A 27,117-nucleotide genomic window follows, 5' to 3' on the forward strand; every position below is an offset into this window, starting at 1 on the left:
CAGGATCTTAATTCTCATTGCAGGGTAATACACAGAGAGAAGAGGCACATGTTGCTTTCTGCAAGTAGTTATTAACTTAAGACCTCGGTGCTGAACTAGAAAATGCAAGAATAAACTTTTTCTGACAAGAGACTTGCTGAGGACGTAGTGTGTTCCTTTTTTTAGCCTAATGAAAATTCTCTACATGCTTCTGGAACATGGGAGCAAACGATGGAGAAATCTCAAGACAGTTGGTGACAGAGGCAACAGTCTGTGCCAGCTTCCCAAGAGCTATAAAATGTACTTGGCAAGTGTCACATGGGCCAAGAAATGGACTACTCTGGCAGAAGAGCAGTCTAAAGCAGTTTATCAAGCTAATGATCTGTTTACAGGTGATAGGTTCGCTCCTTCTGCAGACCAGTAACAAAGTATGAACATTTAAACTTCAGTGTTGAGCATTGCTTTTAACTATGTCAGTCAGCAATTTTATGAATCAACACAAATATTTAGTCTCAAATTTTAAGAAAATCCTTTCTTATCCAAACAATAAAATTAATCATGAAAATAAGGCCACCTGTAAATAGAACTAAATTGATAAAATGCTCATGGGTTTTCGTAACTAGAAATTATTTATCAATTATTGTAACAACTCATATTTTATAATTGTTTTATAAACAAATTAGTTTAATTAACATTGACTGCACTTAAGCCTAATGTTGCCACACTTGATTTCTCTAAAATTGTTGATCCACCAGAGGTAGCAAAAGTGGGTGTGCTACTTTCAACAGGGCTCCAGGCAACTGCTGGCATTTAAAACATATCCTATAGACTAGATCTGAGCAGCTTAAAATGCTATTGGTCATCCGGAACTCTGTCAAGATTAGCACTGCCATTGATGGTATCAGTAATGAAGATGAACCAGAGGCAGCAGTGGTAGGAGTTCTTAATTTAAAAAAATAAGAAGGTTAATCTTGACACTCCCTTTGTCTACTTGACAGAGGCCAAAGAGCTTCAAAATATATTGAAAACAAACAAACAAAATGCATTATGATATTCTTTGTTTTTACTTAGTGACCAAAACTGCCAAGGATAGGGAAGTTATTGACTTCAAGCTGTTTGCCAAGTTTGATGCCTTCTGTTTAAATATATGTGATGAAAAGAACAACATTGCTGAAATCAAAATACAAGGTAATGGCTTCTTTAGTAAAGAAAGTGATTACTGGACTTGTTAGTAAATTAGCAGTAGTTTAATTACTTTTTACCAGGTTATAAAGTATATCTTACCATGAAAGTGTGAACTTGAGTTCTTTCACTTTTTTGAGATCTATTTCTGGTGCCCCAAGTATGTATGCTGAAGCCATCTGGTGCCCCAAGTTTTAATTTTTTAATAATCACATGTGATGTAAAACGTTTCCACTTTGTAATATGTAAATAAAGAAAATTTAACTTACATTATCTGTGATGTCACATGAAGACTTCCTTAACGGAATAATAATAACCAGCTCTTAAAAAGCATTTTTCATCCATAGATCTCAAAGCACTTTACGAAAGGAGGCGAACATCATTATTCCCATTTAAAGATGGGGAAACTGAGGCACAGGGCAGGCAGTGACATGCTTGAGGTGACCTAGCAGGATTAGAACAAAGGTCTCCTCAGTCCCAACACAGTGCTCTCTACTTTAGACCATACTGCATCCAAACACGTAAATATAGACAGGAGATGAGGAAAGGGACGTGGGGAAGCAGTTCCATTAAACATAGATGTGGGTGAATTGTTGTGTTAAGTCAGAACGGAGTTGATACTTTCTCTTGGCAGATAGGAACCGTTGTCCATAGACTTTAAGGGGAAGCTTGAGCATGAAGCTAGAGATTCTGTAGCTGACTGTTAGACTTGTAGTTAAACTTTGTGGTACAATCTGCATTTGCATGGACATAACTGAAAGCAAGCAGCATGGGATCCAATTCTGAAGTGCAAAGAATGCACATCTCTATCTGCTGCTGGATAAAACATATTTTTGTTAGTCAGTAGCAAGACAGAAAATAGAAGCTTGTTTCTCTTCAATACTTTCAATCAAAATAGGAACAAAAAATGGCTAATGGCATACATTGTTTTAAAAATAACTTCTTAGGAGCTCTTAGAGGAATTCATTTACTATCTATCATACATAAACTTACTAGACAAATATTTTTGAAACAAAGAATGCTATTAGGTAATTTGGAGTAGCACTTACCTCTCATTCTCTTGCAGGTGTCAATTCATCGCTCATCCTTCAGCCAAGTCATACTGTGCTCTTTGCCAGTCTTAAAGACATAATTATCACAGATGTTGATTCAAGGACTATTCATAAAAAGGTATAATTCATGATAAGGGTATTCCTATTTTACTTGATCCTTGGTTACTTTTATGTATATAAACCATTTGTGACAGAATAATTCACCTGAATATCTTTAAATATTTGATTTGCTAAATTCTAATGAGATAAGATGTTAGAGACACCAGGTGGATGAGGTAATAATTTTTATTGGACCAACTTTTACAAGATATTACCTCACCCACTTTCTCTGTCTCTCTTGGGACTAGCAAGGCTACAGCAAGGCTGCATACAAGATTTTGAGTGCAATATCTAGGTAGAACTGTAAAATGTGAAACCACTGGTAATACTTTTTTTAATGTTTTATTAAGTAGTTCAGTGGGGTAGCGTTCTCTCCTTCAAGTAAGCTTTACATGTAGGTGTACAGTAGTGAAGGTTTGCAGGTCTTCATCGGTGATTACAGAAATTGAATTGTAGGTGGTATTGATCTTGAATCACAAAAACTTCAATTTGACAAAATAGCAGTTATGATTCATGAGTCCCAAGCACCGGAATAGCCAGGAAATATTGCAGGTTTCAATAAAAGTGAAATTGCAGAGTTATATTTGGGCAATTGCATAATGTCCTGTCTTTGTGGCTCAAAACACTGAGTTTCAAAGGAACTATGTTGACAGGAAAACTTACTTAAAGTTTACATCCCTCCCCCTTGCTAACCTAATGGGAAGCATTGTCACAAATCAACAGGTGGATTTAAGGCTCGCATTTGGGAGATTTTTATAAAATATGGATAATTGTATGTTTCCTAAAGCTTGCTACCAGTTTCCTTCTTGCTACTGGACATAACTATAATTATTTCACCTACTGTGGCAATTGTCATAATTTTCACATTTCAGATCATTATGCTGAATTGATTACTGTTTGTACTCCTTTAAATAAAAATAAATAAGCATTTAAATAGGAGTAATATTGAGTTGGTTCTTAATATTTTACCTACAAGATTGAAAATGACATGAAAATCCAGCAACATGTAACTTGCAACTTCTCAAGGAAGAAGATCACATAGTTCCCAACAACCTTATTTGTCTTATTGCATATGGAGTTACATTAAGACATTTAAAGGTGTGGGTAAAACAATGGAATAATAGAACATTTTAATTGTTTCTCTCCAAACATTGAACTGCACTGCTATGTTGTCATCATTGATTGCATATTCCCCCTTTTAAAAAAGGAAACGAAAAAGGGGAGGAAAAAAATGACCAGAGATACCAAATTTATTTAATGAAGGAAAGTCAAATATATATATTCTTATTTTTACTCTGACTGCACATACATCATTTTAAAATTAGACTTGCTTTTAAGTTGTATGCCATAAAGAGCAAAAATGACAAGCGTCACAGCTCCGTGTTTGACAGGAGTGTGGGTCTTTTAATGCCTCCTTAATAGTACTGGAGATTCAGAGGACTTTTGAGGGGAAAATGATTATAATGCAAAACAAGTCCTAGGGGATCAAATTTTGTCTTCAGGTATCGGTCACAAAATATCCGTGTTGCATACATGGATAAATGAGGAAAATGGTATACTGTGCACAGACAGTATGTTGTCACTATTCCATAACTTCTTGATACTTAACCAGTTACTCTTGGATTTAGAATGCAAATCAGTTCCTTATTGATCTTCATGCCAAGATTGAAGGTTAAATGAAGACAAATTACTGGATTATTGCAGTGCTGTGTGAATATCCGATCATTAGTTTAAAATATTTTTGTGATCATAGGTCTGAAATGACATAGGAATTCTTAACTTTCTAAACTTAATTCTTAAATTTCAGAAGAGCTAAAATGAATATCTGTGCTCAAGCATGAGAAATTTCAGATGCAATAATTTGTTTATATCGTATCTGTATATTGGATTTTGTATCATTTAAACGGCTCCTTAATTTAGAGCACGGAGTGTTTAAATAGACTTTGTGAATGAACTCTCTTAGCTTGGCTTGACTTCAATATTAAATGAGTTATAGACTACTGCATGCATGTACTGCGTTAGAGACCATCACTGAAAAAGCTAAATTGCCTCCAGGTGGGCTTAAAATAAAAATATTTTGTGGTTATGAAGACAAACTAGCAGATCGATTTTGATATTTGAAAAATGGATGTGCAAATTATTTTTAACTTGAAGTAGAATCTTTTGAGTACCCATTTCAGACTAATGTATGTGCTTTTGTCTGCTGTTTACATATTTAGTTTTCTGCTTTATCTATTCATAAACCTTCATAAGGGTAATATGAAAAATAGATTAAAATTTTGTTTTGTACTTATTTGAGAACTGGGAATAGTGATGTGAGGATCCTGTACCTATGTCGTCTTCAGGCTGTCTCCATAGTAGGAGATGAAGTCTTCAGTTTCAACCTGGCATTGTATCCAGATGCTACTGAAGGAGAAACTTACACTGATATGTCGAAAGTGGATGGTATTGTCTCTCTGAAAGTGGGCTGCGTTCAGATAGTTTATCTTCATAAATTTCTCATGTCACTTCTGGTAAGATTGCTGATTGTACTGAATTACTAGTTCAGTGTTGTCTGAGTACCTCCTCTGTATGAAAGCCTCTGGTAACTTGCAGTTGCCATTACAAAAAGGACAGATTTACTGTTTTAAATACATAGTAGGAGGACAAAGGTTAGATAAAGCATTAATTTGTAGGATAAATTCTTAATTTGAATATCTGTTGGATTTAAAAAGCTGATGTTGATCTACAAGTGCTTGAAACTCCTTTTACAAAAATGAGACGTAGTAATCAAGAATTGAAACATTGTGTTTTTTCTCTCTCAGCATCACACACACTGACTTATATTCATCATGCAAAACCTAGCATTATTAGAGGTGATCTTCTCTTGCAGCTGATTATAACCTACAGCTCATGAGACTTATTTCTATTTGCTTTTCTGCTCTTCATAAAATGGATGAGTTAAATGTTTTTATCTAGTTTACAGGATGCACACTGTCTTATATTAAGTGGGATGAACAACAAAGCTGATGTCATTAGGACCAGTGTTCTCCATGTTTCAGAACTGTTAGCTGAAAAATGACTTTTTAAAATGCAGTTAATAAATATTGTTTGTTTTTAGCCACATCTTGGGTTTTTTTTAGCTGACTTGTGAGCAAAAGAGCAATGTTGCTGTGCCCTGAGGTTAAAGAGTTTTGATTCTTTTCGTGAAGGCTAGCAATTTGTTGACATAAGAGTTAATCATGGTAAAGAATTAGGATTGTTACATTTGGGTAAATAGCAGAATGGGAACCCCTTCAATCACTGGTGAACATTGTTAAAATGCCAGGTTAAGCAGAACAAACTGTTTACACTGTTACTGAATGAGTGTTCTAGACGGAGTGTTCAATAGCCCCATTCTCTTATCCAGTAGAATGCTCTCTCTAAGAGATCTCTGGAGAAAGTTTATATTCCAAATTTTTCCTCTCTTGCTTTAACTAATGCACAGCATTATTTTTTTATGTATTCTTTTTACAAGACTTTTACTATTTAATTTGTGGTACTTCTAATTCTGAATGTCCCAATAAAATGGAAACAAATCCTTTTAGGAGTAATAGAAACCACTGTATCTTTGGTCTGGGCTGAGATATTCAAAGCTGAATGTCCAGTTTACATTGAAACAATTTGAATGCCTAATTTACTTTAAAACTAATAAGACCTGGGTGTCCAAGTCATTCAGGGGTCTGTGAAAACACATTATAGTTTTAAAGAAAAATAACTACACTTTTATAAAATTGTGGAATATTGGTATGGACATGCTTAAGGGGAAAACATTTATTTTTTTGAATCTGGAAACTAGGAAATAACAATTCTGATGGAGAGTGACATATCAATTAAATGTGTCCAGCACAATGTTGTTGCTGAATTATCTCCTAGCATATGCATGTATCTTCGTTTAGTAAAACCATAAGAAACAAATTTGTGTTCTCACTCTGGATCACAGATGTTGTTAAATCTAAAATTATTAGAATAGCCAGCATTTTTTTAATATACCTTTTGGGAAGACACCGAAGAAGCTGTCATTTACTAAATTTGTTTCGCAAACTAGAGGAAAGAGCATAAAGCTTAATATTTTTAAAATTTAGTTTTCAGTTTCACAAAGTTGTCTGTTGTTGCCTGTATCTGTTTTTCAGATTTTCTGTATTAATTGTGACAAGTTCCTCCTCTACCTTGGTGGGTTTTGCACTTACTGGCGGATTTGCTCGCCGTGGAGCTTCATGGCAGACCTCAGTTTAGCTGTTTTCATGAATCCAAAGTCCAGGTCATCTCCTCCTGTGTCTGACCAGGAGTTGGGAGGTTTGGGGGGAACCCGGGCCTGCCCTCTATTCCGAGTTCCAGCCCAGGGCCCTGTGGATTGTAGCTGTCTAGAATCTGTGGAACAGCTGTGCGACAGCTACAACTCCTTGGGCTACTTCCCCATGGCCTCCTCCCAACACCTTCTTTATCCTCACCATAGGACCTTCCTCCTGGTGTCTCATAATGCTTGTATTCCTCAGTTCTCCAACAGTCCACGTTCTCACTCTCTATTCCTAGCGCCTCTTGCTCTCAGCTCCTTACAAGCGCACCACAAACTGAAGTGAGCTCCTTTTTAAACCCAGGTGCCCTGATTAGCCTGCCTTAATTGATTCTAGCAGCTTCTTGATTGGCTGCAGGTGTTCTAATCAGCCTGTCTTAATTGTCTCCATTATTATTCTCCTCTATTATTCCACTCTATTATTCTCCTGTAGCTATCTGGCCTGACCATGTCACATAATGTTAACATTATTCACTATCTATCCATGCGTTGATTTCTTGTTGTGAAAGTGGCACGGAGATGGGAGATGCACCTTTTCTCGCTTCTCAGCAGACATGCTCCTCAGCTCACTTCTTGCTTTGCTAGAAGAAGCAACTCGTGTCTCTGGCTGAGGTGCTATCTTGGCTAGATCCCTTGTTTCCTTAGCTTTTAAAGTACCCAGACTTGTCCACAGGAATTTCAGCAGGCACATACAGGCCACTAACTTGCTTGGTAAAGTCCCAGAAATCCATCCATCGAGAGGCTGGCATCCTAGAATCCTCCTTCCTGGTATTCAAAGCTCTCTGTCCATGGAGACCCATCCTACAAACTCAGGCACTTACTGTCTCTTTTCAAGGGATCTAAACTCTTTTTGCATGGGTTCTGGACCTAACAGTCGAAATGTCAGAAAAAGTCTAAAACAATTACCTTCCTATTATAATTTCTGCTTTCCACAATAACCAGGTGATTTTGTTCCCACACTTCTGAAATCGCTAAATTGAGTAAAATCCTCTGACATTTCATTCCCCTAGAACTCTTAAACTTCATCTAGACTGTACCAAATAGAGGAGGAAGTCCCACTCTCTCTTTACTCAGCTCCAGTTTCCAAGGAAAAAGAAGAGGCCTGTGGATTACTTCTCTCTGACAGCTTCTGATTTTGCTTTCATGTAGCTTTTTACATGGTAGACTCATGATTAACTTAAAGCTTAAACACAATTCCACTATATTAGTTGCCACCATGTGAGAAGAAAGAAGATTGCAAGGACTAAACTGTGTGAATTGATCTGTACCTGTGGCACTCTTGAGAAACAAGTATCTTACCTGTTGTATTTTTCCATGATGAGGTGACATTGATGTGTAGTTACTCACCATTTAGGTACTGGCTTGAATAGAGATAATGCAACCAGGAGAAAGAACCAAATGAATAGACATGTCAAAAAGTCACCAAACTGAAGAGCCTTCTTGTAGGGAATGTGATAGGGGTGTAGATGATTGCAAAAAATGCTTAATTCCGATTGGTACCTTCCTTCCTGATTGACAGATAACCGGACATATCTGATTTGTCAACCCATATTATCTTGACATGGGAAAAAGTTAACAGATAAGAAACTTGCTTTTCACCATTAGTTATACAAAAGGAGAGCAACTAAGCTGCACCTTAATTTTTTTCTTTCCACCCCCTTATATTTGTTACAGAACTTTCTGAACAACTTTCAAACAGCAAAGGAGGCACTGAGTGCTGCTACAGTTCAAGCTGCAGAAAAGGCTGCTACCAGCGTGAAAGATCTGGCTGAGAGGAGTCTTCGCCTTTCAGTGGATATTCATCTGAAAGCGCCAGTTATAATCATACCTCAGTCTTCGGTGTCCCATAATGCTGTCTTAATAGATCTTGGTTTGATCAGGGTACAAAACAAGTTTAGCCTGGTATCTGCTGAAGGCTGCTCACTTCCTCCAGTCATTGATAAAATGGATGTGCAGCTCACGAAGCTTAAGCTGTCCAGGTATGCTAGTTGATTTTACCATCTTGAACTTGAACTGAAAATTCAACAGTTAATTATTAGTAATTTACCTGCTATGAAGTTATTTAATGTAACTTCTCTGTAGTTTCGAACTCCATGGGATAGAACAAAATATTACTTTTAAAATATCCCTTAAATTAGTTGGTGAATTTAGGATAAAAAGATGGTGTTTATTTTTTTCCATTGTGAAGGTAAGTAAAGCTGTAAATCATTTAAATAGTGAGTTGACTGAGAACAAAAGGCAGCATCACCTCAAATAGTGTTCTATTTATGAAAATATAAACACACTTCAAGAATGTTTGTATTTGAGCTTTAAGTTGTTTTTTGAAATGTCACAACATATGGTTTGTTTCATATTTTTGTTGTTTCTTTACTAGGACAATTATACAGCCTGGTTTTTTCACAGCCTGACATTCAGATACTTCATCCTATTAATCTGAATCTGTCTGTGAATCGAAATCTAGCTGCATCTTGGTATCACAAAATTCCTATGTTGGAAATCAAAGGGCATCTTGACACAATGAATGTAAGTATTTTTTTTTAAACACACTACTTTCTGATTGTGTTGTGTTGATAGTGTGAACCTTTACATTGTTAACAATTCCATAAATGTTCTTTGTTTTTAAAAAAAAAAAAAAGTTACAGGTTGGTTAAATCTATGCAGGTTTATTAGGATCAAGAGGAGACTCATCATGTTGTGTTAGGTTTAGTTGGAATTAAAAAACAAAAAAACTCTTTAAAAATATTTTACTGCACGAGAGTATTGAACTAAAATACGAATGTATGTACATTTGTATAAAAAGAAAATCAGATGAATTTGAATCTCATAGCCATCTTTTAGAAAGAACATGTAAATAAGACTGAATTCCATTGTAGATAGTCAGGTTCCTTTTCACAGTCCTAAAAAGTCATTACCCAGTAACTTGTGTGTTGTTTTTGTTGTTGTTGTTTTGTATTTCTTGGATGGTCACATCTCGAGCTGCATTTATGAAAGCCGTATTATTGTGGTGGTTGATTCTTTTGAGTGGTACTGCTGAGTGAGACGTGATAAAGAGACGTGATAAATATGTTCGTGCCATAAAGAGCTGTTTTGCTGATATAGGTGAACAGTAGAAGGAATAGATATACAATTCATTCTTAAAAACATGAAGCTGTTACTTTACAGGTTATTTTAAGTCAAGAGGATTTGAATGTTCTGCTTAAAGTACTGACAGAAAACCTTAGTGAAGCAGATGAAATGTTAAGTAAAGCAAAACCAATAGTGCAAAAGGAAGGTAAGAGAATTTCTCTTCTGCAATCTTCAATTTTAAATGGGTGTTAGTCTTCATTAAATTTTCAGTGAAAGTGAACAGATAAATGTAAATGAAAAGCAACTGTAACTCTCTAAGCCTATCCCTAATTTTTACCACATAATTGTTTTGTTCTCTTGCTTTCTTGTCTTATGTATGTATGTTGACATTGCTCATGCTTAAACATATATTTCAAAGTGAAAATATTGGAAGTAAAAATGAGAAGTGTTATTAACTAAAAATTCATGTGGAGTTAGCCAATATTGTCATATTGTGAGAAAATCAGATGAGTTTAAATCTCATAGCCATCTTTTAGAAAGAACATCTTGTAAATAAGACTGAATTCCATTGTAGATAGTCAGGTTCCTTTTCACAGTCCTAAAAAGTCATTACCCAGTAACTTGTGTGGTGTTTTAGTTGTGGTTGTTTTGTTGTGGTGGTTTTGTATTTCTTGGATGGTCACATCTAGAGCTGCATTTATGAAAGCCATATTATTGCGGTGTTTGTAATCAACAATGCTTCCTTCTTCCATTCTTTACTGAAAGGCTCAGTTGAAAGAAATTTTGTACATTTTCACTAAAATTTAAATATATCTTTAAATATATAAAATACATAGAATGTGTTTCTTGTGTGAAATTAACAAATCATTGAAAATGGCAGGAAAAATTAAAGGAACTGAGATACCTCTGTCAAGACAGAATGAGAGTACTTCAGGAGAAAGCTTACCTGGTACAACAAAAGTAGCATTACGTGAAGATGTAACCAACATGCTCCTTAATTTTGAAATCAAAGAGGTACATATTTAACTATACAATACCTTGCTTGTGTCTGACTGAGAAGACCAGGTTTTGTATCTCTCTGTGGAGGCTTTGCATCAACCAGGACAGAATAACCATAAAGCCAGTTCAGCAGGATACTCAGATTGACCTTGGTTAAGGATATCACTAGTGGCTGGAACTCGCTCAACTCAATGCCAGTTTCCTGGTCCCCAGTGTAGCACCTTCTCTCCCCCTCCCCCCCAGCAGTTCTCAGCAACCTGTTTATTACATGTTCAGCCAGTGAAGAAATGTTGATAAGAGATGGATGCTGCTATAGAAAAGAATAATTTCCCTAGGTAATTTTAAATGGACCCAAATCAAATGTAAATACTGACAACCTTGTGCTTTAGACTTTTTGCAATATCAGAATGTTGTGTGCCAGTCCAAATAAAATGAAACAAAGCAAAATCTTGGATTCCAGCAAAGAAATCTTGTGGTATCCAAAATAGTCCCTAGAATCACTGGTTGTTAGAAGAGTTACAAAATGGAAAATAAAAATTCTCATCCTCAAAGAGAAAAGAGCCTCTAAGTTTTCATTCAGTCAGACTTAATTGCATGCTCTGATTCATACTGTACATACTGGCCCATTTTTTTTCTCCTTTTCTGAGAGGGTGGGGGAAATCCAGGAGCTGTAATCAGCTGTCTGATCTGTGTTGTGAACCCAATTTGTTTTCCAGAGACTGTCCGAATATGAAATGTTCTGGCTCTGTCCCCAGTTCTGTTGTAAACTGGATCATGCTAACGGCTGTATTAACTTGATCCCGTTAGCTCTGGCCACTGTGGGGATATACATTAGCTGAGAATTGGCAGAATGCAAATGCCTCTGACAGGGTTTGGGGAACAGTTGCCATAGGATCAAGCTAGTCTGCTTTACACCATCTGAGATTTCCCCTATGCCAGGGATACTCTCACTTCTTCAGTTAGGGACAGACTAGGTCTCTTTGTGCTTCATGCTGCAAAATGGCCAGAACTGAGGATAGAATCTGGGTCTTAACTCATGATTGTATTTGAAAATAGGGGATAGCACATTTAAAACATTGTCGTTTTGATTATAAGGTTCTGTGTCTCTACTCCTCCTATGTCCCTCCCAATATTTTTGACTCACTATAATTCTTGTGCTTTCTTGTCTTCATGCCTCTTATCATGCTGGCCCTCTACCTGGAATGGTTTCCTCATAATATTCTAACAAGCGCTTTATTATTTTTCATCTACTTCCATAAAACTAACTGCATCCTGCAATGCTTTCTACTACCTCATCGATCTCTTACCCAAAATTGCTGTACTTTGGATCTGGACTCATGGTGGTTTTTCCCCTTAGCTCAGATCATAAGTTGCTGAGGAGTAAGCACTGTGTATTATTGAGATGGGGTACATTGATGGTGGTGTTAAGGTGATATTTTAATCATCTTGATTCTAACTGGAAGAACAGTTATTTACTTGCACATTTTGTTCATTCACTTGAGGATTTACATACGTTACTCATCTAAAATGGCACATGGCTCACATTAGTGTCAGTTCCCCCCTCCTTGCCCCCAGAGAGAGCAACTTGGTATTTTTCTAAGTGTTTATTTGCTTGTTTTGTGTACAACACTGAACAAAGTCTTACACCAAAGAGTTTATAATATAAAATTGATCTAGATAAGACGAGGAGGAGAAAAAGCCAGAGAGAGAACGAACCTTTTTCTCTTTTCATACTGTTTCAATAGATTGTAAGTGAAGATTTTTCTGGAGGGATTTTACAGGTATAGTGGCTTGGCTAAGTGGAATTGGGAGAACATTACATACATATAGAGAAGTATGGAAAAAGCATAGATACAGGCATGTGTGAGGTAAATAAATAAGGTGTCAAGGCTGGCATTGCTGATGGAGTAGAGTTGTGGACGTTATAATTACCTAGTATAATCAGTGAACTATTTTATTGGAATATAACTTCAATTTATCCCCCTCTAGGTTGTGGTAACCTTGATGAGACAGAGGCATCCCTTACATATCCTAACTGTGCTGCAGCTTGGAACTGAAACCAGAATTGGAAACCACGATATGACTGCAACAGCATATCTGAATAAAATTATTTTGAAGTGCCTTGAATTTACTGGTAGGTGCATTGTAACTTGGCACTTTTTATATAGTACACAAACATTATAGCAATAAGGTTATACAGTTAAAAATTTTAGAAGTGCAGAAATGAATTTCTACAGCAACATTAGCTTTGAGACATTGCCCTTAGGTAATGGTGCTTCAATAAGTCAGCCATTAATAGTCTAAGGGCTTGTCTTTAGTGAAAAAGTTAGCTTGAGTTAGTACACTTAAGCTAGTTCAAATGGAGTAACAGCTCCAGTGAGAGCAACCACACCGCAAACCAGCACTTGAGATACACAGTGATTAGGTTAGCAGATGATGAGTTTTAACTCATGCTGCTGCATCCTCAGCAATGTTGGAGCTTCAACCCTTTCTGTTGGGCCAGCTAGCTCGAGCTTAAAGCACCACTTAATTTGAGCTAGATGGTTTTGTGTATGAGCCTGACTAAGAACAAAACTCAGGTGATAGCTTGAGCTAACAACACAATGAAGACAAACTGTCAATTTAATTGTGCAACCTTAATATTATATAATTATTATTTTGATAATAATAATAATAAATAATAATAATTTGATAGCTGTACTGTTTCCAAAAGTAAATGCTAAAAAAAATTTTTAGTGAAAGTTTAATTTTAATTGAATGACTTCATACCCAGCTAAAGCACTACTCATTAATAGATATATGCTAAGATGAGAATTCCAGCATTTTTTATTGTGTTTTTAAATAAGGAAAAATCCATCAGTAAATTTGAGTCCAAAAGGAAGACTTTTTTCCCCCTAAGGGTGTGTCTACACTGAAAAAAAACAAACAAAAAAAACCCAAGCAACCAACAAAAAAACAGCGTATGGCAGCAAGTCCCAGAGCCTTGGTTAACTGACTTGGGTTCACCCTATGGGGCTAAAAATACAGTGTAGATTTCAGGGTTGGGCTGAAGCCTGGGTTTTGGGATCCTCCTCCCTCATGGAGTTTTTAGAGCCTGGGCTCCAGCCGGAGCCTGAAGATCTGCGCTACTATTTGTAGTCCTGTTGCACGAACTTGAGACAGCTAATCTGGTTTCTGAAACTTCCTGCTATTGGTCTTTTTTTGCAGTGTTAGATGTATAACTGAAATAACTGAGTAGTGATTCTGATTTTTGCTACGATGTAAAAGTAGCAGTGGGAAGATGCACAGTTTTTCCAAACTGAAATTTTTTCTGGGTTTAACATAGTATAAAAACAACTAAGAGCATTACTTTGATAAAATTACATAAAATATTTATTTTCATTAGATACCTCTTGTTCAGTGGTCTTTAAACTGAAAATAACTACTTACAATTATTTTCATTATGACCCATTACTTGTTCACTTTCAATAGCTGAGTCAATAAACAGTTAAAGCATTTGCATGGTGGCTTGCTTTCTTATAAAACGTGTATGTGAGACAGAGTGATTTGAAGTAATATAAACGTATATGTGCCTTTTTGTCTACAGATTCAAAAGGAGATCCTCTTCATATTATTAATTCTTCAGATGAGACTGGTGAACACCTTCTGAAAATGGAATACATAAAGGTTTTAGTGTAGTCTTTATTTAAACCTCTCGATTATTTTAACCAGTTTTAAAGCCCTGATATTGCAAACACACCTGCATTAAACTTCAATCACAGGCAGCAGTATTGGAAGGATTGGGGTCTAAATGATGAAAATCCTGTGCCAGTTGTCAATTTTCAAGAATAAAATCTGCATTCTGCTCTTACACTAGCAAGCATAGTGCTCACTGAAGTGAAGAATCAATATGAAGTAATTGAAAGCAATATCTTCCAAATGATTGAATGTATCCTCTCCCACTGGGAACAAGATGTGTCAGATCCTAGTGAGCACCGCTTCCTGGCTACCCACTAGCATTTGTGTGTGGGGAATCCAAGCCTCATGTGCTTTGGATTCCCAGTGGTGTATTCTACTTCTGTTGTCTTAGCAGAATCTAGCCACTGCCTCTATTTTGGGGTGACTAGATGCACTTTCAAGGTGCAGACCTTCTATTTGACGCTCTTCTTCGAAGTATTGGAGCTGATTATCCAGATGCCTAGCCCTCTGGGTACAGAACAGTGACTCTTCAAATTCCACAGTGGTTGAACATACCACATCATACACACACATTTTGTACAGTCATCATACACACACACTTTGTACAGTATCTTTATGATCTTTATATTTAATCATGGAAAGCACAGGAGAGTACAGATCATGCAAAACAATAAAACAGCCTAAACGCAGTGTCCTTCTCTAGCTCACCCTGTCCTTGGGGCAGGGATCATGTGTGTTTTGTCAGGCAGGGTCTTCCACAACTTTACCTACTCTGCCCCTGCAGCAGCCTCTTACCTTACTCTGATGCAAAATGGATCTTTCCCCACCAGCTCCTGCCCAGGAGTCCCTTTATAAATTCCTGCTGGGAGTCACCTGCTTCTTTTATTTTCCTCCTGTTAGCTTTGCACTGACAAACTCTTTTTCCTGTAGACAAGAAGTGGAAGTTTCTTCTGCCAGTTTGAGCAATCACATTGTCCCAAGATACTTTACTTTAAATAGATGCTCCTTGAGTGCTGATGACTCACTGTAGTCTCTGGCCTGACAGACACACAATAGAACCCTGTTAACTCATGCGGGATCCACATACATGTAGACTTTTCATGATACAATAATTACATGATACAGTTTCTTAATACCGTCCACAATTCAAAAGTAGTAGAGACAGAACCCTCAATTCATCACACAAGGAACAACCTTCTTTGCAAGAAAGCTCTGTTAAATGGAATAGAACATTTGCTCATACCTATTTGTGTGGCAGGTGCTCCTTTAATAATGGTACTGGCTCAGTAGGGTTCACAAATTGTGGGGAATGGACTCTGAACAAGGTAGCCTCTCAGGGGGGAGTGAGCTATGAATGTAGATTTAGTTATAACAAGAGAGAACCTACAATGCAGGATATCTTTCAGAAGGTATGTGGTTATTAGGGACGAAGTCGAGGACACCATCTCAGTCCAGTAGTCCTTAACACTAGTGCATTCCGTTCTCTTAGTGCATTTCTTTATCTTTTTAGTCTGGAAGTACATAATTGTAACCAACAAGAGATCAAGCTGCTTATGTATCAGAGGGGTAGCCATGTTAGTCTGTATCCACAAAAACAACAAGGAGTCCCTGAGATAGGACAGACTCTTCTGTCGGGCTAAGTGTGTGGTTGGATAGATTAACAATATTGTTGGGTGAATTAAGGGTACCACTCTTGTAGCCCCCTGTGTCATGTAGGAGTTTAGATAGTTTACTGTCCTTTTTCCTCTGTAAAGAAGTAAAGTGTGCATTGTTAATGGCTTGTCTTGTCTTCTTTTTGTGAAGTCCAGCCACGTGGAAGTTTGTGTGGAAGGTTGGTTTTGTATGAGAGCTGCTTATGGTATTTTCAGAATGGCCGTCAGGTGGTTTGTAGATTTGAAGGCAAGAGGGGCTATTATAATTGTTTATTCTAACCCCCTAATTAAGATAGGCTATAGAATTTCACCCAGTAAATTTGCACATAGACCCTATTAACTTATGTGGCAAAGGAGGTATAGTTTAGAAATACGTCCAGTCTTAATTTTAAGGTCTCTGAGTGATGGTGAATTGATTGTCCCTTTGTAATGTTTTCCTTTGATTAATTATTCTCATGGTTAAAAATTGGCATCTTATTTCAATTTTAACTTTGTACTTCATCTATTAAAATACAGATATTGTTACTGTGTGCTTCAGTCTTGACTCTTTTTATAGGCTGATGCAGATGGACCAGACTTTACCACTACTTACAAAAATACCAAGCAAACTGTCAATGTAAGTATAAGTACGTAGACTTCAGCAAGCTTTTTAGGTGAGTTCCTATGTTAATATGTAATTATTTTGAAAGATTAACTAAAAATATCTTTCTTTTTTAAAGTACGCTTGGTTTTAAGGTAACTTGAAAAATGGTGTGTCTAGAATTGGTTATTCATTTTTAAATGGGAACTGATGAATTTTTAATCTGTTCTTAGCTAAGTGACAATGCCAATTTCTGACAATAGTTTTTGTGGGATGCGATTTGCTAAAAGTGAGGAAGTGTTGTACTCTAGAGTAGTAAACTTGTTAATATATCAAATGGGAATATATTTGTGGTAGAAAAGTAAAAGCTCATAGAACCAGAGTGGGAAGGAACAGTTGTGCTATGTAAAGGCTCTGGACTGGGTGGCTTTTAAATTATGACATGAGCCAAGCAGGCTCTAGCAGTGTACTATTCCAAGTGGAACATGGGAGACAGTGTCACAAAGAGGCTACTCCTTGCTTGGAGGAAGAGTTTTTCACAATGTTTCCTCGGTGGATAGACTGTACCCCAGGTGAGCTAGCTCAGCTCTATTTTCTCACCCCCTTTCAGTATCCTTTTGAAGCAAGCAACCTCTGTACACAACCCAGATCACATGGACGATAGCGAACAGCTGTAGTATAGAAGACTACTTGATTCTTTGCAGGGGCAACTCACCTTTAGAACCTCATTAAGTGATGAAATATGCACTTCAGAGATGAGGGGGGAAGGCCAGAGAAGCCATGGTTATAATAAAATAAATATTTGCCAAAAGTTACTACAGTACAAGGCAATACCATACTAGCTTACATTCTGTCATATTTTAACGGTATAGATTTTAGTGACAACCACTATAGCTCACCCTCCACTGTGGATGCATTGTTTGAAGCCTTTTATTATCCCAGAACTTCACCTAGATGTAGTAGGTGCTCTAGACAGAAACAGCTGTGTGTCCTTGGTTGGCTTTTTCAGTGCCATAGTTAAACATGCAATGCTTTCTGACCCTGAGCTGTGACATGGAGAAGGATTAAGCAATATAAAGTAATATTAATACTGTATATTATATTCACCTAAGTAGCGCAAGTTAAAAATGCAGGTTCACATCAAATAGCAGATTTTATATTTGGCACAGAAGGTGGTATAATGTCCTTGTAGGATCGTCTTGTATCATTCTAAGCTTTGATGTGACAGCATTTTGGCGCCTTTCTTCTCTATTGTTATGCAATGCTATGTTGGTCAAAAATGTCGGATTACATAAGTAAAGAGTAAGTAATTTTTTCTATATTTTAGTGGTTTTGAATTAGTCATACAAAGACATAACATACCAGTATGATGCGTTTTATTAATAATACCATTTTTTTTCTCTCTCTCTCACACACATATCATGTCAGGTGACCTTTTCATCTTTGGATCTGATACTCCACACAGAAGCCTTACTTTCCATCATGAACTTTGTCACATACAGTGTTCCATCAGGTGGCCTTACTAGCTCTGATAAAGGATTTGACCCAAAACCTCAACGAGAGGAACAAAAAAGCGCTGTTCTCAAAGCAGGTATTGTGATATTGGAAATTCCATATCTTTATTTGTGGTGCAGTAGCATGCCAGCTGCTGTTAATCAACATCGTTTGCAAGCAACACAGAACTCTGTTGTTGTTCATCTGGCAACACATTAGTCACACAACCGGTGGTACATGGAAAAAGACAATAGTAAATCACAATGTTAAATATCCGTTTGAACAAAAATCACAGATGAGTTTCTAAGGATATTGAATCTTCTTTTGGTAATTGCTAAACACTTTCTTGTTCCACAGATACTACTAGCGTTAGGTATTTTCCCAAATAGTGAATTCATTTTTATAGACCATTATCTTAACTGGTTAATTTGCCTACATTCACGTCCACCAAGAGTCTAAAATAAACAAACCTGGTTTTATCAATGGTTAAGCTATTTCATTAGTATGAATTAGTGAGGTTAGGTATGATCATTTCACACTCCCACTTCTTACCCATTAGCCTTTTGCATAACTTTAATTACCTGAATGAATTAAAACTGGTCACTTGACAAATACCTTTCTTTACTATTCCTTATAGATAGATAAAGTAGTATTCTAATTGAACATTAACAATGGTTGTAGAAAAACAAGGGTGCTTCTAGTAAAAGATGACAAGTTAGCTGCCATAATATGTATAACCCTTCATTGCATTTTTCTAACGTGTAGCAAGAAATTGTTGGTAGCCTTAACATCTCACTGAAGGAGACTGCATGACAAGCTGAAAAGGCCAGACGAATGTCCTATAAAACTTGGAGCTGCAGAGGATGAGGCTTCGTTGTCGGATTTCCCTCACTGAACTATGACTCATCAAAACTCACTGCTGAAATGTGTAGTGAAACATACCTAAAGTATGGTGCTTCATAAGTGTATGTGCCACTACCTCCTCTCGCTGCCAGATCTGACAATTCCATATGAATGCTTGCATCTTTTGAAATCAACCAAACTTCATCATATATTTGCCAACTTTCTGACTATACGGAAACACAGTTTATAAGGGGAATCCTAAACACTCATATCAGCAAGCGCTGCCTGTATCCTAGTGATGGGGGCAGTAAAGAGAGTTTTGTTAGAAGCTATTTAGGGATGGGCTAGTTTGGGGATTTTTTTTAGGGTTATTTTTAAGCCTTATAGGCTTGAGCTTGAAATTGACTGACTGTCCTAATTGGTCTTGGTCTGTGTCTTAGGAGCTGCTTTTCTCCCTACACCTGAAGGCTTCCCTTCCTGTCCAGGACAGACAGTGTTGAGGATGATTTCTCACCACACTGTGAAGTCTAGTTTTCTTTCCTGTATATGTAAAGAATGAACTACTAATTGTGTTTGGAATTATACTATTCTCAGAGGAAGTTTCAAATGAGGACAAATATGGAAAATGTAACCATATTGTGTTTTGAAGTGATTGCTATGCCTATATTTTATTTGGCAGTTGTTTTTGTCCCAGAACAATTATCAGTCTGCTACACAATGTAATCAGATTTTGCTGCAGCTTTGATCAAATAGAGTTAAGATTTCCAAGGTGTTGCAACAGATAACTTTTGAACAGTGTGTGTATATATAAACCTTAATTACAACAAGATGTTTTGCATCTGTTAAATTACTGGGATGAATGTGCCCTCTTCTGACCATGGTTCTTTCTGCTACGTAGTATCTAGTGGTGCAGCTCATGAAGATGTATATGACTTGAAACTTACTGTGAAGCTGAATGCATTCAACATTTTTGTCTGTGATCAGAAATGTAGCATTGCAGACATTAAAATACAAGGTAAGTTAACAGTTAAGTATTTTGACCAGTAGAGTTTAAGGAGATGCATCATTTCTTTCCCCCCCCAAGTTTTAAAAAGCTACTGTAGAAGTTGTACATCAATATTTCAATAGCATTTACTTAAATTTGTAACAGGAGATGAGAGAGCAACTGAGCATTAATCTGAGATGTTTAATAGCCAAGATACATGTGTGATGGAGGAAAATGTATTTGGCAAAGATACACAAGTGCTTAGTTTTTAATAGGGTGAATTAAAAAAAACTTGAGTCACTAACTCACTAGAAATGCTGTGGACTTGAAATTCTCTAAGAGTTAGGCACTCATCAGTGTTAGTAACTGGTACTCAACCCTGAATTTTCAGAGAAAGTTAGAAATGGTCTTGTCTCCATCACTAATCTAAGAATATGTGGTAGAGGGCATCAAGTAAGTGGTTAGATCAGAAACTCCTAAGGCTGAACAGCTTGTTTCATTTTTGCTAAAATTCAAAAAGGAATGTATTACCTTTGTTACTATGAACTAAAATTGGATTTTTTTTCTTCAGGAATGAATGCTTCTGTTTCTATGAAAACTAAAAAGATAAAGGTTTTTTCCAGACTTGAAGACATCATAATTACAAATGTTGATCCAAAGACCATTCATAAAAAGGTGACTTGTGCAATGAGATAAGATTATAGAAATTATGATTTTTTTTAAAAAAGATACTGTATGACTAAACAGAGCACAATCAATTGCTTAATAAATTTTATCGAGATACGTATGTGGAAGAAAAATGTGTTGCTTCAAAAATTGTCAAGTTAAAAAACTGACTTTATAAACTATATTTAAACCAGGAAAGTAAAATATTGAATTTTGAATATTTCATTATTTGCTTAGGCTAGTGTTCTGATATACCCTTTGGCAAAATGACTAAAATCTCCAGTAAGTCAGAAATAGCTAAATGAGACAACAGAATTGACTGGATTCACTCAAACTTGTGTATCCATCATATGCTCTATTAAACAGAGAATTGTAGGATTGAAAGGTACTTTGATAGGTCATGTAGACCATCCTGACAGGTGTTTGTCTAACCTGTTCTTAAAACCTATAGTGATAAACTTTTCCTAATGTCTAACTTAAATCACCCTTACTGCAAATTAAGCCCATTACTACTTGTCCTGTCCTCAGTGGCTAAGGAGAAGAATTTATTCTCCACTTTATAACAACCTTTTATGTACTTGAAGACTCTTGTCAAGTTTCTCCTCAAGGTCATATTTTCTAGACCTTAGATCACTTTTGTTGCTTTCCTCTGGTGTTTCTCCAATTTGTCCACATCTTTCCCGAACTGTGGTGCCAAGAACTGGACACAATGCTCCAGCTGATGACTTATCAGTACTGAGTACAGTGGAAGAATCCCTTCTCGTGTCTCTGGCTTAGAACACTTTTGCTAATACATCCCAGAATGTTTGCTGTTTTTTTTGTGACAGTATTTAATTGTTGACTCTTTGTGATCCACTGTAACCCCCATATAATTTTTTGCAGTATTCTTTCCTAGGCAGTCATTTTCCATTTTGTATTTGTGCAGTTGATTATTCCTTCCTAAGCATAGTACTATAGTACTATGCCTTTGTCCTTACTGAATTGTATCCTATTTAGGTCAGACCATTTCTTCAGTTTAAGATCATTTTCAATTCTAATTCTGTCCTGTCTAATCCCCTCCTAGCTTGGTGTTGTCCTCAGACTTTAAGTGAACTCTCTCTGCCATTTTCCAAATCTTTATGAAGATATTGAATGGAACCGTACTCAGGACAGGATCCCACTTGATATGTCTTTCAAGCTTGTCTATGAACCACTGATAGCTACTGTCCACCAGTTCTCAAAGATAATCACTAATGTCTCAGAGATTCCTTTAGCAAGATATTTCTAAGATGTACTTTGTCAGGCCCTGCTAACTTGAAGATATCAAATTTGTCTAAGTAATTATGAATTTGTTGTTTTCCAGTTTGAACCTCAGCTCCTATCCCATTTACACTGGTGTTGACCATATTAGTCATCTGATCACTGCTAATTTTTTTTGGTGAAAATGGAAACAAAAAAGGCATTTAATACTGCATTTTCTGTTTCTCTCTTTTCTTCCTCATTGAATAATGGGCCTGCCCTGTCCTGTCCTGTGTCTTCTCCTTGTTTCTCATGTATTGGTAAAATGTTTTCATGTTACTGTTTGCCTCTCATTTTGTCCCTACATGCTTGTGGTGTTTTTTTTAATATTCATCCTTCATAATTTGAACTGGTTTCCACTTCTTTGTTAGTCTCTAAGGTGCCACAAGTACTCCTTTTCTTTTTGCGAATACACACTAACACGTCTGCTACTCTGAAACCTGTCACTTCTTCTATGACTCTCTTTTGAATTTCTTGTCATTAAAGATCTCCTGGTTAAGCCAGGGTTGTCTCTTATACATCTCAGCTTTTCTCAGCATTGGGATGGTTTGCACTTGTGTCCTTAATAATGTTTCTTTTAAAGAACTGCAGACTCTCCTGAACTCTGTTTTATCCCTTAGACTTGTTTTCCATGGGATTTTACCTACCAATTCTTTGAGTTGGCTAACGTCTGCTTTGTCTTAATTCTACTGTTTGCCTTCCTACCATTTCTTAGAATTATGAAGCTATCATTTCATGATCACTTTCACCCAAGGTGCCTTCCATCTTCAAATTCTCAACCAATTCATCTCTGTTTGTCAGAATTAAATCTAGAATAGCCTCTCCCTTTGTTGCTTTCTTCACCTTCTGCAATAAAAAGTTGTCTCCAAAGCATTCCAAAAACTTGGTGGATAATCTCTGCCCTGCTCTAACATTTTCCCAATAGATGTCTGGATGATTGAAGTTCCCCATCACCACCAAGTCACATATATTGCTTGTTAAACCACTCATGGTTACATCCTATTTGTTTTAGAGAGCTTGTGTTACATTCTTGGGCTGTGACAGAATTAGCAAAAGGTTACTCTCGGATACTAAATACATATATTTAATAAAACAGTTCAATTCAATTCTTCCAGGCTGTCTCCATAGTGGGAGAGGAAGTGTTTCGATTCAAAATGATCCTTTATCCAAATGCTACTGAGGGAGAAGACTACACCGATATGTCCAAGGTGGATGGTAAAATGTGTCTAAAAGTGGGCTGCATTCAGATAGTTTATCTCCATAAATTCTTCATGTCACTTCTGGTAAGATGTTGTTAGTAGCATGTATAATTTAGTACATTTAGTTTCAGTTAATAGTTTCTGTGCTGCCCAAGAATTCAAGACAGAAACTCGTTCTATGCAGTGTTGTAGTTGTGGTGATCCCAGGATATGAGAGAGACAAGCTGGGTGAGGTAATATCTTTTATTGGACCAACTTTTCTCACCAGCAGAAGTTGGTTTAATAAAAGATTTTACCTCACTCACTTTGTGTCTCTGAAACATAAACATGCAAGTCCAAGTTCCTTACCCTGAAGACATGATGTTTAAAAGATGCACTACTCAGTGAGAGGGTGATAAATATGAAAGGGAATGATGATGAACTAGAGTGGTATGGTGACTTAGTTTTGGCATGTATGAATAGTTGAATGTGAGCGTAAACGCTGCAGATATAGATACCTTATCAACCAAAAGTACAACTACTAGACATAAATGTACATAGTACATCCTGCTTTAGATGTATGTTCCAAGTAGGGTTGAATTCAACACTGAGTACCCATGAGTTAGAATCTTAGCTAGCAGATGATCATATAAGTGAGACAGATAGACTTAAGAATTGTGAACTCCAACTTGACTATATTTTAGCAGGGACCAGGGTCAGCAAGAGCGCAAAGGGACTAGGCAGGTGCCACAGCCAGCCCCACTGACAACCTCTGCCTCAGAGCCTATTGAGTGCCTTGAGCTTGTCACCTGGCAGCTCTGTCTAAGTCACCCACCCAGCATCCTGGCATGCCTCACAGGCACCCTCTGCCAAGGAATGAGGGAAAGGCGCAGGGGCTGTCAATGCAGGGCAGAGGCAGGTGCTTAGGCCAGGCCTGGCCATTCTCTATGATGATTCTGATCATGGCGTTATCGAGGTGGCAACAACAGCTCCTCTGAGCCCCAGTCCCTGGGAGGGCTGTGGAGCCAATACTTTGGGGTCCTTGACACCCTTGGATTGGCAGGGTGTGGTGGCTCATTAGTGGGAATGGCTGCGAACCCTCCAGCCGATGCCTCTCAGGACTGGCCCCTTCTCATCTTCTGCCCAGCAGCTCCACTTTGCCCTCTGTCACTGTCTGCTTTGCCTCCCATGCTACCCCCAACTCCACCCATAGCTGCACCAGTGGATCACCCAGGACTGTCATGACCTATGGTTTGGGAACCGTGATGTAAAGTGTTTATTTTTGTGCTACGCGAGATAATGCTGTTTTCCAACAGAACTTCCTGAACAGTTTCCAAGCAGCAAAGGAAGCCCTGAGTGCAGCTACAGTCCAGGCTGCAGAAATGGCTGCTTCCAGCATGAAAGATTTTGCTAAGAAGAGCTTCCGCCTTTCAATGGATATCAACTTAAAAGCTCCAGTTGTAGTCATCCCTGAGTCTTCGGTCTCCCGTAATGCTCTGGTAGCAGATCTTGGTTTGATCAGAGTTGAGAATGAATTTAAATTGGACTTCACAGATAAATCTTCTGTCCCTCCAGTCATTGACAACATGGATGTGCAGCTCACGCATTTGAAGCTATCGAGGTATAAACTACTGTGTTTCCCTTGATACTGAATGCTTATAATTAGTGTTGGAAAACAGTTAAAAGTGTCAACACTGCTCTGCATAGAGTAAGAAGTTAAGGCCTGTGCCTCGAAAAATGTAATACCTAAACAGGTTGTACAGATGTCATGGGGGAGGGGGAAGTTGTGCAACAGAAAAACAAAGTGGTTGATTGAAGAGGCTCAATATGTTAATTGTTATATCTGCTTTTAAAAAAAACACATTTTCTTTAGTTCCTGTTCTATTTAACACTGTTTTTAGAGGATAGGAGTTGGATTCCTAAGTTTCCTGGAAGAACAAAACTGTTTTGTTTTTTTTAAAATACTTGACTGGGATTCTTTGGAATTGACACATGAACAGTATAAAGGGTCTTGTGGTTAATTTGTAAACTTACAATCAAGGCACTACCTTTCACCACCAGAATACAGATATACACTCACACACAGGCTCATATCTTCTATAGCATTTTATATACTTTTATTTTTTGTATCATAAATGTAAAATCAGTAGAAATAAATTAATACATTATTGCTGGGGAAACACTCTTGTTACATATATACTACGTATATATGTTACGTATAGTACTAGAGATGAATGTATTCCATATACTCTCCAGGAACATACGATTGTTGGTTTTGCCACAGTGGTTTTTGTTGACAAGCTAATGTTTACCTACAGTTATTGCACAGTGGTACCTGTGATACTGCACTACCCTATACTTGACATAGAAAAGAAGTGCACAACTGCAGAGATTGTGTGATATCGGTGGAAATCTTTACTTGCTAGTGGCAACCATTATATCCTTTTTCTCATGAATACATAAACTAAAACATTTAAGGTATGGTTCTGAGTTGAGATTTGAATAGGCTTTATCGCTGCAGTCCCATGAAAAGGCTGAAGGGCAAAGCTCCAAGTTGTTGTTTTTGAGCATGGTTTCTGTACAGAAATCTAGGTTTTCACCTGCTCCATTCTCTAATTTCCCAGCTACTCATGGAGAAGTAGGAGAAGAACTCTATGTCAACAGAGATTCAATAGATGTTACTTTAATCTTTTTCTGTGTGTTTTCAGGAGTATTATAGCCACTGCTTCTCAACCAGATCTTGAAATTTTACAGCCAGTAAATCTGGTTTTGTCAATTCAGAGAAATTTAGCAGCAGCTTGGTATCACGATATTCCAGCAATTGGGATCAAAGGAGACCTAAAGCCTATGCAGGTAACGCCATGGCAAACTAATTGTTGTGTTTTAAGTAGTAATATATTCCTGTAACGATTAGGCAGAACTTGTACACTTGTTTTGTAGCACTTTAGGTTCTTGATATTTACAGAATACTGGTTTATTTGGTACCAGGGTGTTCCTTGGCTGTCTCCCAGTCATGCACAATTCCAGCCTGACTGTGATCTGATGTGGTTGTGGTGTTGTATGGCTTCATTGTAGTCAGATGACCAATACTTAATGATTTGGGTGCATGATACAATAAACAAAATAAAATGTAGCCTATATTTATGATCAGCTGATCCTGGCAGAGCTCAGATACCGTAGTCTTGTGGATTAATAGCCAGCAGTATCCATCCACATAAGTTTTCCTTTATTAAGCAGCAACTTAACACAAGCAGACCAAACCTAGCTGCTTTATCATAGCAAGAAAGAAAATTGCTTTGCTAGAATCCAAAAGCTAAGCTGCAGGCTCTGAAACTCTGCTTAGTTTGACTGCCCTATATTACGCAGTTATTTGAGTGAATGTTAAGTCTTTATCAGTTTTTATTGTAAATAGAAATCATCAGACCTCAGCTTTATCCTTTCACTTTCTTTCCCCATCATGTTCACAGTGTAGCAAGAGTCCCACTTTAATGGCTTCAAGAGTCCCAAATTTTAGCCAGGAATCAGAGTAGGGGTTGCCTAACCCCTGTACCAGTAAGGAGGCGGGAATTGATGCATCAGGCCTTTTTGGCCAGGGATTGGAGATGTCTGTCCTATGGCCAGAATCCATCAGTGGCATGGCACAAAATGGGGTACATGGCACCAAATGAGGCCCAATGTAGTTATTCAAATGTTGTAAAAGCTAAATGTGTTAACAGTATACATTTCTAGAGACTTTAAGAATTGTCCTGTAAAGGTGTAGTGCTGTTTCTCGTAAATTGTATTAATAATTATATATTCATAACCTTCTATTTTGCATTAGGATTCCTTAATGTTGAATTACTTATTTACTCGGTCATAAAAAGAGTTGTCATAGTTTAACGTTTCCCAGACTTAATGTTGCCTGCTTTTCTTTTCATTGACAAAGCAATTCTGTTCCATATGGAATTAACTCAGTCTTTTATTAAACAGTTATTAAGCTATGTGGGGCCAGCAAGCATTTGAAAGTGATGGATTAGGTTCTTTTGGTTTAAATCAAAAAGAAGCAAATGGCATCTTGGAAAAAGGAAAAATATT

The 27,117-nt window shown here is 37.2% G+C and overlaps 1 protein-coding gene across 1 annotated transcript in view; it reads left to right on the top strand.

The window, feature by feature from the left end:
* Nucleotides 1–27,117, top strand: part of VPS13C (vacuolar protein sorting 13 homolog C) — a 194,547-nt gene that overhangs the window by 80,335 nt on the left and 87,095 nt on the right. The window contains 17 exon segments of the mRNA XM_038418760.2: nucleotides 1,051–1,167; nucleotides 2,228–2,331; nucleotides 4,658–4,825; nucleotides 8,299–8,603; nucleotides 8,999–9,017; nucleotides 9,019–9,147; nucleotides 9,787–9,895; nucleotides 10,571–10,704; nucleotides 12,679–12,823; nucleotides 14,276–14,355; nucleotides 16,576–16,635; nucleotides 18,028–18,190; nucleotides 19,835–19,951; nucleotides 20,493–20,596; nucleotides 22,981–23,148; nucleotides 24,360–24,664; nucleotides 25,752–25,896. Of these exon segments, the coding sequence (XP_038274688.1) occupies nucleotides 1,051–1,167; nucleotides 2,228–2,331; nucleotides 4,658–4,825; nucleotides 8,299–8,603; nucleotides 8,999–9,017; nucleotides 9,019–9,147; nucleotides 9,787–9,895; nucleotides 10,571–10,704; nucleotides 12,679–12,823; nucleotides 14,276–14,355; nucleotides 16,576–16,635; nucleotides 18,028–18,190; nucleotides 19,835–19,951; nucleotides 20,493–20,596; nucleotides 22,981–23,148; nucleotides 24,360–24,664; nucleotides 25,752–25,896 (2,372 nt within the window).

Source organism: Dermochelys coriacea, chromosome 10, assembly GCF_009764565.3.
Source record: "Dermochelys coriacea isolate rDerCor1 chromosome 10, rDerCor1.pri.v4, whole genome shotgun sequence".
NCBI lineage: Eukaryota > Metazoa > Chordata > Testudines > Dermochelyidae > Dermochelys > Dermochelys coriacea.